This window comes from Rhincodon typus, chromosome 45 (assembly GCF_021869965.1).
Source record: "Rhincodon typus isolate 14 chromosome 45, sRhiTyp1.1, whole genome shotgun sequence".
Classification (NCBI taxonomy): Eukaryota; Metazoa; Chordata; class Chondrichthyes; order Orectolobiformes; family Rhincodontidae; genus Rhincodon; species Rhincodon typus.
Window position 1 is genome coordinate 4,461,798 of NC_063376.1, and position 12,724 is coordinate 4,474,521.

General features: G+C 45.8%; 1 protein-coding gene across 2 annotated transcripts in view; it reads left to right on the plus strand.

The window, feature by feature from the left end:
• Positions 1-5,264, plus strand: part of LOC109922088 (AP-1 complex subunit sigma-1A) — a 47,902-nt gene extending 42,638 nt beyond the window's left edge. For both annotated transcript variants that reach the window (XM_048620179.1, XM_048620178.1), the window contains exon 5: positions 1,350-5,264. In XM_048620179.1, the coding sequence (XP_048476136.1) occupies positions 1,350-1,397 (48 nt within the window). In that variant the 3' untranslated portion in view covers positions 1,398-5,264. The remainder of the gene's footprint in view (positions 1-1,349) is intronic.
• Positions 5,265-12,724: the final 7,460 nt, after the last annotated feature.

A 12,724-nucleotide genomic window follows, 5' to 3' on the forward strand; every position in this document is an offset into this window, starting at 1 on the left:
TTCAAAATGGGAGAGGAGTGGGCACTGGAACAACTGAAGAGTCAATCCCCTTGCGTAACTCTTGGAGTATCGCTCAGCAGCTGGTCCATGCAAATAGCACACAAAACTGACAGGGATAAAACATCCTCGCCCCACACATCTGTGATGCCTTGCTCATCGCAAATGGATACTTACCCGCCCATAACCATCTGGTGTGCTGGGAGAGGCCTAATAGAAAACTGATTGGAAAACTCAAACCATGGTTGTAATTACACGAAAAGTGGTCATAAACACTTGTTACACAGATGAAGGCCTTTCACCCCACTGTGCCTGTACTAAGTCTTTCGTAGAAGCAGTAGGGGCAGCCCGGTGTCTCAGTGGTCAGCACTGCTGCCTCACAGTGCCAGGGATCCGGGTCCGATTCCTGTCTTGGAATGGCCCGTGCTAAATTGCCTCATCGTGTTCAGGGATGTGCAGGGTTATGTCGGTTAGCCATGGTAAATGTGTGGTTACAGGGATAGGGCAGAGGGTTGCTCAGCGAGGAGAGTCGGTGCAGACTCAAGGGCCACATGGCCTCTATGTACAATGTGGAGATTCTATGATCCCACATCCTATTGTTATTTAAACCATTGCCCCACCAATTCCCAATCTCTGCTACCTCTCCAGTGTCTTTATGGATTCAGCTCCCTTTTGGAGGTACACTATTCCAAATCCTGTAGGGCAGGAGTGAAAGTTTTCAGAGGGGGAGTCTGAGAAATTTGTTTCCAATGCTGTCAGTTTCCTGGTGGTTACAACTGCCCAGAAACTGAACCAGACCAGTCACATAAAAACACAAACACCATGGCTACAAGAGCAGGTCGGAGGCTGGGAGGCTGGCAGTGAGTAACTCACCTCCTGACTCCATCTGCCACTCCTCGGCCCACTGGCCCGTTTGATCAAGACGTCGCTATATTTCCAGATAAACACCTTCACTGTCCACTATACCACCAATCTTGGTGTCATCCATAAACGTACTAACCATTCCATTCCAAATCGTTTACGTAAATGATGAATAACAGTGGACCGAGCATCGATCCCTGTGGCACCAGTGGCCACAGGCCTCCAGTTTGAAAAACAACCCTTTACCACCACCCTCTGTCTTCTACCTTCAAGCCAATTTTCAATTTACTAATTGAATTTAAGTTCCATTGACTGCTACAGTGAGATTTGAACCTGTGTCTCCAGAACATTAGCTTGGGCCTTCAGATTAATAGACATGCGACAGTATCCCCACGGTTGATGAGCGAAGGCCTTAAGCCCTTTCATCATACAATTCTGTCAGCTTCACTAAGATTCTGACATTGATGCAAGCTTTTCTTTCTCCTCTACAGGACGATGAGTCTCCACGCAGCGTCCTTGAGGAAATGGGGCTGGCTTAGCTCTACACACCTGACATATGGCTACATCGAAACGGTGGGGGTTGGGGGGGGGTGCGGGGTTTCTCAGTTGATTGGGAGAGGGTGGGGTGGGAAGGGGGTGGTGATTGGGACCAAAAATTTTCAACCACAAAAAAAATCTACCTGTGCTGTATTGATCCTGTGGAGTCCCTGTCTGAAGATAAGAATTGACCTTCTTCACGTCCAACTCATGGGTTTGGGGAACGGAGCAGTACGCGTTTCCACTCTCGAGCAATGCTGAACTGAGCAGGATCAAACTGGGCAATAATGGGGAGAAGGGGAGAGAATCATGGCTGGAATCTTTGGTGGGAGGTGGACCAATTGTAAGGGGCTAGAGTCTTCATTTCTCAACCAACAGGCATGACTGACTCCCTTTTGCCCAGTGATCTTTCTGTGTGAATGGAATGACTTAAGCAGGAGATGCTTCTCCTCCTCCTCCTGTTCCTTTGTGCATCTTTTGCAGTCAGAGGGGACTGTGAGAGTCTCACTGGGTGCAATGAGTTGACAGCCTTTGTGCCCATCAACTTGGGTGCATCATTTCCATTGGACATTTCCCATCCTTTGTGCACCAGGAATGAGAGATACCTGTCCACTCCATCTAAGAAGACCACCTATGGGCCCACCATCATCGGGCAAAGTGGTGACACCTTCTGCAGCCAGTGCCACCTGCTGAGGGGAGTCTGCAACTGCATTGATGGCCAAGAGAACATATGACACAAATGGTAATAGATAGGAGATCTTTGGTGGGATGTTGCGTCTTGATGTGGAAGGAAGCTGTAGTGCAATGAACTGTCATTCAAGAGTTGTGAATGGGCCGCAATGCTGGCATCCAATTGGTCTTCACCATAGAATTATTTCCACCCCATCCTCTGACCCTCACTGATTATTGAGTTGCTTGCAATCACGATTTTACACCTGTACTCTCTAAGGGGGGTTCAGTCTCGCTGCCTTGAAAAGATGAGGGTGACTCTAGCCCATCCATTTGAACATACGTGCATTCTAACAGGCAACACAGGGTTTTACCATCAACTAGGATTTCAATGGAGCTGATGGTTTCAATGTTGCTTTATGCCCACCAGCTGGCCACTAGGGGGCGATGGATTTGGATTAATTGGCGATGTTTTGCTTTTGCCACATAGTGATGGTGTTTCCCATGGCGACATGTGGGTTGGCCACTGTTTTTGCATGCAACTGTTCGGTTGGGGCAGTGTGTGGGGGTGGTTATCAGGCTTGGAGAGGGGTGGAATAGGTCAGTCGATGTCCTTTCGCATGGTCCCCCCACCTTGCAGTCCTGGAGCCGCGTGAAGGTGCCTATTTGTCTGTTACCCAGGTGAGTCTGTGCCTGCTCACTCAGCGTGATCTGGTTTCCAACTTGTCCATCCCGTGGGTAATGTCTGCCCCCTGCTGTGAGAAATTCCATCTCCACAATACATTCGTTAGAGCTCAGTGCAGGTCCCCCTGGGCCTTGAACGCAGTCCACCCAAGACCCTGAATTTTTAACTTAAGTATATTCATTCTCGGGATGTTGGCCAGCACTCAATGCCCGAACCCCCTTGCTTTGGGTGTGAAGGCTAGACCAGGTAAGGATGGCAGATTTCACACCCTGAAGGACATTAGTGAACCAGATGGGCTCTTCTGGCAATGCTCATCTTAATTCCAGACTTTAATTGGATTCAAATCCCAGCATCTGCCATTTGACCATCACTTGGGTTTGTGGTTTTACTGGTCCTTGTGATAAAGTACCACTCAGCATCGCCTCCTTGTGGTGATATCATAAACAGTGATCTTGGGGCTTAAGCTAATGTGAAATTGACTGCAGATGTAGGGAAACAGTTGTAACCCCAACTAGTGAAATATTACTCAGAGTCAAATGTCACCTATCAAAATGGTGACTTCCAGCTCTCCAGATTTTGCACCAAGCAACTAGATCTTATTTGTTTCTTTCTCTTGTAAAGGTTGGTTATTTCTCCTGTTTCTGAGATGCTGGTATTGTTCAATCTTATCCATTTTGGAAGGGAGAGGATTTTAACAAAACCAGAAATACCACTTTAGGCCAAATGTTAGGAAAGAATGGATGTCTTATGACAAGATTTCCCAAGGTATTTTCCAACTTTTTTTGATTTTTTTTTTGCTGGGAAATTTCAGGTGACTTCAAACCCTTGGGTGGCACGGTGGCTCAGTGGTTAGCACTGTTGTCTCACAGCGTAAGGCCCCATGTCTGATTCCACCCTCAGGCAACTGTCTGTGTGGAGTTTGCACACTCTCCCCGTGTCTGCGTGGGTTTCCTCTGGGTGCTCAGGTTTCCTCCCACGGCCCAAAGGTGCGCAGGCTAGGTGGGTTAGACATGGTAAAATGTCTGTAGTGTTCAGGGATGTGCAGGCTGGGTGGATTAGCCATGAGAAATGCAGAGATAGGGTAATCGGGTGGGTCTCGGTGGGATGCTTTTCAAAGAGTCGTCAATGGGCTGAATGGCCTGCTTCCACACTGTAGGGGATTCTGTGATTCTAGCAAAAACATACCAGCAGCATTCAGCATATAATTATTAAAGTTTGCTTTCAAAAGACCGTTATATAATTTATTGTATAAGATTAAAAGTCTTGGGCACTCAGTACCAGGGCTGCCACGGATCACAAAAACCCGGTCTACCTCTGTCAAACAAATGCCAGGACACATTTGTAGATGGATTATTACCTTGCAGCCTGGTCACTGCAACCCACCCATGTGTTCAGCATACGGAGCTCATCTTCTGATGGGAGACCATTACAAGGGAGGTTAATGCCATTTTGTTTCTGTGACCCCCATTTGGGGACCCATACCTCTATGCTGCTGTCTTATCACTTTTTTTTCCCTTGTGTATGTGTCTGTAGTTTCATTCTTTAGTAGGTGCTGGTGGCAAGACCAACATTTGATGTCTATCCCTAATTGCCCGTTGAACTGAGGGAAGTTAAAAGTCAATCCCATTAGCTGGGGGCCTGGTTGTCACATGTAGGCCAGATAAGGTTAAGATAAGGGCAGTCAGTTTTGTTCCCTGTTCCATTTGAATTCCAGATTTTTGTTTAAGTTAGCAACTTAGAATTCTGCTAGTTGCAATGCTAGGATTTGAACAGGTCTCCCATGTGAGGTTATCCACGGATTGCTGGTATTCTCAACACACACAGTCTCCCCACAGTTATCCTGGCTGTCCATAGCCTCGATGGGCATGTGGCAATGGATTCTGGGCCCTGCAGTTTAGGAACGGGTTTTAATGACTGTTGGGGAGGGATAGAGTCACACGTCACGGACCCTTTGATCCAACTCGTCTACGCTGACCAGGTTTCCTAAACTAATCCCGTTTTCCTGCATTTGGCCCACATCCCTCAAAACCTTTCCTATCCATGTACCCTTACACATGTCTTTTAAATGTTGTCATTGTTCTTGCCTCAGGTTGATACCTTTGTTACGCGAGTGTAAAGGGCACTAATGAGAGATGTCGCTAAGTCTTTATTAATTAGAGTCCCCAGCTGGAATTTTGCATCCAAATTTGGCCACAGCACTTTTGGAACAGTTTCAAAGCCTTGGAGTGGGTACCAAGGGCATTTAGCAAAAGGCCTCTAGGCTGGATAATTCTACAAATGATACACATCGAGAAAGCAGGGCAGGCCACAGGCAGCTGACAATTTGTGTGTGTGTGTGTGTGTTTAACTATTGCTCTCTATCACAGCCAGAATGATGTGGGACTTCATCTGAATTCACACCCTGTCCCTGTCTGAACAGAATTTTGAATGTTTATTTTTGTGAGTGAAAAGATCATGTAAATCTGTGAAATTTGTGTTTCTATTTATTGAACATTAAACAGCTGCACTACACATATCAAAAGGTTTTATTGCAATTAGTAATTGTCATTTGCATTTTAATTTAGTGGGTTTGGTAGGACCAGGCAGCTGAGTGATGTGAGAATGTGAGATTTATATTGTTATGTCACACACTGTGTCCCCATAAGACATTCCCGGATAGGGATGGCATGGGGTTAGATACAGAGTAAAGCATCCTCTGCACTGTCCCCATTGAACACTCCCAGGACAGGGGGCAGTACAAGGATGGATATAAGGTAAAGCTACCTCTGCTCTTTTAAACTGAAAGCAAAGATTCCTCTGCTGTTTTAAATAGAAGGTCACAAACTGCACTGTCCCCATCAAACAGATACAGTACAGAATTACATGTAAAGTAAATCATCCTCTACTGTTATAAACTAAGTAAAGGTCCTTCTGCACTGTCCCCATCAAACACTGTCAGGGCAGGGACAGCACAGAGTTACATGCGGTTAAAGCTCCATCCACACTGTGCCCCATCAAACACTGCCAGGAAAGGGATAGTGTGGGGTTAGCTACAGAGTGAAGGTACCTCTATGCTGTCCCCCATCAAACACTCCCAGGGCAGGGACAGCACAGGTTAGATGCAGAGTAAAGCTACCTCCATGCTGTCCCCCATCAAACACTCTCAGGGTAGAGATAGTAGGAACTGCAGATGCTAGAGAATCTGAGATAACAAGGTGTAGAGCTGGATGAACACGGCAGGCCAAGCAGCATCAGAGGAGCAGGAAGGCTGACGTTTCGGGCCTAGACCCTTCTTCAGAAATGTCAGCCTTCCTGCTCCTCTGATGCTGCTTGGCCTGCTGTGTTCATCCAGCTCTACACTTTGTGCTGCCCCTACCCTGGGAGTACAAGGGTACAACATAGAGTAAAGTTCTCTCTACTCTGTCGAGTCATATACTGTGTCTACTCAGGGCTGGTGTCACATTAGATCTGTTTGAGTTTCTCCCCCTTACCTCAGAAGGAGGTGGGTCTTAAGTCCCACTTCAGTGCAGACACTGTCAAAGGTGACTGTTAACAGTAACAGTGAAAGATAGCAGCACTAGTGGAAGAGGGCACTGGAGTCCTTTTTTTCTCTCTCTCTCTCTCTCTCTCTGTGTGTGTCTCGCTCTCTGCTTTTGTGCTCCCGGAGCATGATACATGTCCTATCTGTACATGACTGCACGGCGATAACTTGCCAATATGGCTTCATGCTACCATGCAGATAGAATGGCAGAAAGATTATATTTGCAATGCACGTTAGGAAGATGTCTGTCTTTGAGTCCCAACTCAAGACAACATATTTAACCATCCCTGGTTATTTCAAATGTCTGGCTGTTACCAAAACAGAAAGTCGATGGAGCTGTTGGGAAGATGGTTGTTTAGATGTGTGGAATCCAACTCTTTTGTAAACACTGAGGGAAGATTACTGAAGGAAGTTGCAACGAGCTTGAATAATGTACAGGTTCTGTCTCAATGGGTGTGTAGCACTGGATTCTGTGCCCTGTAGTTTAGGGAGAGGTATGATGGCTTTTGGGGAGGGATAGACCTTGGTTATGAGAACGTTTCCAGGTATGACATCTCCAGTTGAAGGGATAGATTAGAAAACTATTGTTCAGCTTTGAGAGGAGGAGGTTCAGGGAGGAACGGAGACACGTATTTGAAATCACAAGGGCTCTGCACAAGAGTTGGGAAGAAATAAATTGTGCCCATCTGTGGAAGGACAAAGAATCAAAAGGCGTTGGTCCAGCAAGAAAAGCCAAAGGCAGCAGACGGAAGAAACCTTTATTTCACGCAGCGAGCAGTCAGGATCTGGAAGTCACCGCCTGAGAGGATGGAGGAGGTTAAACTATTGTTTTCTGAAAGGATTCACATGAAAAGAGAAGAAATGTTCTGAGCCCTGGGGAAAGGGAATGAGGAGTGGGACTAGCTGATTTGCATTCGCCAGCACACACTCAATGTGTTGGCCTTTTTATGCACTAGCCATTTTATGTTTTGATGGCCTTTCATGATCCCCTCTGGGGACTGATGGTGATAAATGGATGTCAAGGCACAAAAATCACAGAATGGAGACCATCACTTGCCTGGAAAAGGTAAGAGGAAATTGTGCCTTTTTATGCAAAATCAAATTACCCATGTCATTTGGGAGCAATGAAATAACTATGAACTATGTGTTCTACATACTATGGCATCACCTCTAGACCTGTCCTCCTCTGACCCCACCTTCCAAACCCAGATCACTGCCACCTAGAAGGGCAACAGATACATGCAAACACAACCCCTTGTAATTTCTCCTGTGAGCCACTCACCATCCTGACTTGGGAAATATGTTGTTCCTTCAGAGTCATGGGGTCAAAATCCTGGAACACCCTCCTTAATGGCACTGCGTGGGTGCCCCTACACCACACGGACTGCAGCGGTTCAAGAAGGCAGTTCACTTCCAACTTCTCAAGGGGCAATTTAAGAAGGGGCAATAAATGCTGGGCCCAGCCAGCAGTGCCCACATCCCCTGAAAGAATGAATGAGATAGAATCATCAATCTCATCATTCCTGTGCACACTGGCTTAAGCCAAATCCAGGTCCAGCAAAGCCTCAATTTTAAAACTCTCATCCTCATTTTCAAATCCTTCCCTTGAACCAGGCCATTTAGTTTTCCGATTCCCAGATACCCGTCACTCCACCATTGGTGGCCATGCCTTTAGCTGACAGAAATCCTGGTATATCCTCTCTAAACCTCATCACTTCCATTGTCTTCCATAAATCAACCCAGATACTAATTGCATGCTTCATTTCTGAACAGTCCAAGAATCCCTGACACACTTGTCCACCAGGAAATTCCTGAGATCCCTGGGTGGCACGGTGACTCAGTGATTGGCACTGCTGTCCCACTGCCAGGGACATGGGTTCGATTCCACTCTTGGGTGACTGTGTGGAGTTTGCATGTTCTCCGCATGTCTGTGTGAGCTTCCTGCGTGTGCTCCGGTTTCCTCCCACAGTCCAAAGATGTGGAGGTTAAGGTGGATTGGCCATGCTAAATTGCCCCATGGTGTCCAGGGATGTGCAGGCTGGGTGGATTAGCCATGGGAAAGGCAGAGTTACAGGGAAAGGTTTGTTGGGGGGCGGGGGGTTGTGTGTGTGCCTGGGTGGGATGCTCTTCAGAGGGTCAGTGTGGACCTGATGGACCAAATGGCCTGCTTCCATACTACAGGGATTCTGTGAAATTCACTGGCTCCTCCACCGCCAGCACAGCTCACTCTATATCATAAGGGAACAATCCATTAATTTTAAAATCCAGTCCAGCTTTTTGGAGCTGCACAACCCTCTGATGATGTCTAAATATAGCAAAATGGGGCCTGTGCCAAGTACCAACTAATTATATCAAATACGTCAACTGTGACTCACTTGCCATCAAGATGCAACTGGGCCCAATCAAACTGTAATGAACCGTGACATTGCTGCCTTCAACCATCCAAACCCACAGCTTTCCAATTAAGAACAGTGTGCAGCTAATTGAGTTTCATCAGTGTGGTATTACCAACATCTTAACACCTTGGTCTCTCTGGTTCGGTTTCGAAGGGTGGGAGGGAATGACTCAGCTCTGGGATTTGTCCCCACAGTTAATTCACACATTCCTACCAACCATGTCTCTCTTGCCTCTTCATTGGATTCAAATCCCACTCGAGAGATTTTTATTGCATTAATCACGGGGACGTGGGCATTGCTGGCTGGACCAGCATTTATTGCCCATCCCTTGTTGCCCTTTAGAGGATGCTAGTGAACTGCCTTCTTGAACTGGTGTAGAGACACCCAGACAGTACTGCTTTGGGGGAGGTTTCAGGATTTTGACCCAGCCACACTGAAGGAACAGCAATATATTTTGAATGCAGGATGGAACTTGGAGGGCAACTTTCATGGGGTGATGTTCCCATGTATCTTCTGCCCTTGACCTTCCAAATCATTAACGGTCATGAGTTTGGAAGGTGCTGTCTACGGAGCCTTGGGTGAGTTGCTGCAGTGCATCTTGTAGACTGTACACACTGTTGCTACTGAGGGTCAGTAGTGGATGTTTGTGGATGCAATGCCAATCAAGCGGGGGTTGCCTTGTCCTGCATGGTATTGAGCTTTTTGAATGCTGTTGGAGCTGCACCCATCTAGGCAAGTGGGGAGTATTCCATCACACTCCTGACTCGTGTCTTGTCGATGGTAGACTGGCTTTGGAGAGATAGAAGGCGAGTTACTTGCTGCAGGATTCCCAGTGTCTCAAGCACATAATCCAGGTAGACACACCCAGTGCAGGATGGAGGATGTGTGACATGATCAGGAGTGCCCAGTATTGGAATGAGACGTTAAATCCAAGACCTTATCTGCCCTCTTGGGTGAATGAACAATACCAGTACATGAATTCGACAATGTTTATCTCTCAACTAATACCTCACAAAACAAAGACCGTTGTCTGCTCATTGTTTCGTATCACCATTGGTGGGGTCTTGCCATGCACTTTTGAAACAGCTCACATCTTGCCTTGGCTGGAGCCTCTGACAGGAAGCTGCCGAGTACCCACACGCTTGGATGGCCAATGACACCATCAAATTATCTGAAGCTCGGACTGATAAAAGGCAAGTGAAAGGCCAATTCATTGAAGGGCCTCAGTATGCCAAGGACAGCAATCGGAGGTGGACACCGCAGGGCAAGAATTTGTTGACCATCCCTCATTGGCCCTTGAGCTGAACGGCTTGTAGGGCCATTTCAGAGGGGGTTTAAGAGTCAACCATGATGTCAGTGGGTATGGAGTCACATGTAGGCCAGACCAGGTAAGGATGGCAATTTCCTTCCCCTAAAGGACATTAGTGAGCCAGATGGGTTTTTCCCGACAATTGATTCATGGTCATTATTAGATTAATTTAGGATATCTGGTCGGCATGCATGAGTTGAACCAACGGGTCTGTTTCTGTGCTGTACAACTCTATGACTCTTTAAATGCTTTACTGAAGCTTTAAATTGTATTACTGTCAATTCTGTTGTGTTTACTACTTTCAAGTTTTCTAAAATCTGTTCTTTTGGAATAATGTATCTCTCTGCTGCTTGCTGGACTTTCCAAAATTCTTTCGGGATTTTGTGCCCTTTAGTGATCAAAATTGTGGCTAATTTCTTCTTCTAGGGTTTCACAGCCCAATGCAGTTTATATATTTCATTTCAAGTAATATGGACTTTTGTTTGACCTTTCATGGTCTGAAACATCAAGCACTTCCTCCTACACATTTTTTTTTCAAAATGTATTTGTCATAACTTCACCCATTATAAATGTTCCCATCAAAATAATGACTTTAAATACCGAGTCCTGGTCCTCTTCAAACTTTTTATTCTCTTCTGACTTTGCTACTGCTACTAGATTCTTTCCCAAAATGTATTAAGTTTTCTCATTTTCAATTTTAAATTCTGAGGCCTTCCCAACTTATAGCCCCAGTCTGTATTTATTCTCTGATCCTTTCCTTGCAGTCAGACCCTCATCGAGCCAAGTGTCAGTGGCTGCAATGTTCATTGTGAAAGTTAAGAACTCTCATTGGCACCATTATAGACCTGTATAGCATAGAAACAGACCTTTCAGTCCAACTCGTCCGTGCTGACCAGATATCCTAATTTAATCTAATCACATTTGCCAACATTTTCCCCATATCCCTCTAAACCCTTCCTATACATGAACCCATCCACATGCCTTTTAAATATTGTAATTGTACCAGCCTCCACCAATTTCTCTGGCAGCTCATTCCACACACGTACCACCCTCTGTGTGAAAAAATTAGGTCCCTTTTAAATCTTTCTCCTCTCGCCTTAAACCTGTGCCCTCTAGTTTTGGACTCCCCTACCTTGGAGAATAAAAATCTTGGTTATTCACCCTATCCATGCCCCTCATGATTCTATAAACCTCTATCAGGTCACCTCTCAGCCTCTGACACTCCAATAACAATAGCCACAGTCTATTCAGCCTCTCCCTTTTGCTCAAACCCTCCAAACCTGGCAACATCCTTGTAAACCTTTCCGAACCCTTTCAAGTTAGCAATATCTTTCCTATAGCAGGGAGTCCAGAACTGAAATGATTATGATCCTTCATGATTCTAAACTGTGAGTGAGACGGATAGGTAGGGAGAAGCTGTTCCTCACTCAAAAGAAAAAAAAAACAATGCGAAGGGCTTGGATTTAAGAGCGATGCGCATACAAAGCAAAGCTGATATGAAGAACAAAATACTTTTCATACAGAAAGTAGTTAGGGTATGGAATGCACTGCTTGGAAGTATAGTGGAGGCAGGTTCAGTTGAGACATTCAAGAGGGCATTGCTGATAATTTGGATAGAAGTAGCATGTAGGGATGTGGGAGAAAGGCAAGAGAGTTGCACTAGGTACAGAACAGGTGTACATACAATGGGCTGAATGACCTTCTTTACCGTAACATTTCAATGATTCTCTAATTTTACAGTCTTTTTATCCATAAAGGTATTCCCTTTCTTTCCTTAGTTTTCCCTCTACCTTTACCTTATGGGGCTTCAGTTGCTTGTTACAGAGCCTCCTTTGCTAAATTATTTGTGTGACTGCCTTTTTTTTCTCTTGCCTTAGTGCTTCTTACCAGCTTCTGAGTGAAGTTTTGCTTTCGGAATGGTTTGCGTGCCTTTCCGTTGCTTGCCTGCGCACTGCAGCTCTCTCTCTCTCACTCTCACTCTCTCGCTTGCCCTGTCCCCCGGGTAATCACATTTCAGCTGCTGACTCATTGTATCTTCTTAAATTAGTAATGCTCTTAAAATGGTTGATTTTTTTTCTTCTGAATCTTGTGGATATTTGCTTCTTACAGTAGGGAGTCGGATCAGCACCACTGCAACCATATGGTCTTTTCCCAGATGATCACACTTGGCATAAGACCATATGACATGGGAGCAGAAATGAGCCATGTCGCCCTTTGACTCTGCTCCAGCATCTTGTGGTATTTGCCACCTTTTACCAGTAGGTGACACCAAGTAAGCATTGTTGAGGTAATTCACTGCCACCAACTAGCCTTTGTCTTGGGCCATTCGAGTAATTAGTGGAAAGAATACTCATTGCTGTGGATCTGGAGTCACGTGTAGGCCAGACCAGGTAAGAATAGCAGTTTCCTTCCCTAAAGGAGATTAGTGAACCAGGTGGGTTTTTCCTGACAATTGATTCATGGTCACCATTAATTTGTTTGTTATTGAATTCAAATTCTACCATCTGCCATGCTAGGCTTCAAATCCAGAGATAGTAGGAACTGCCAATGCTGGAGTCTGAGATAACAAGGTGTGGAGCTGGATGAACACAGCAGGCCAGGCAGCATCAGAGGAGCAGGAAAGCTGACGTTTTGGGTCTGGACTCTTTTTCAGAAATGGGGGAGGAGAAGGGGGCTCTGAAATAAATAGAGAGAGGGGGAGGCGGTGATAGAAGGTGGATAGAGGAGCAGATAGGTGGAGAGAAGACGGA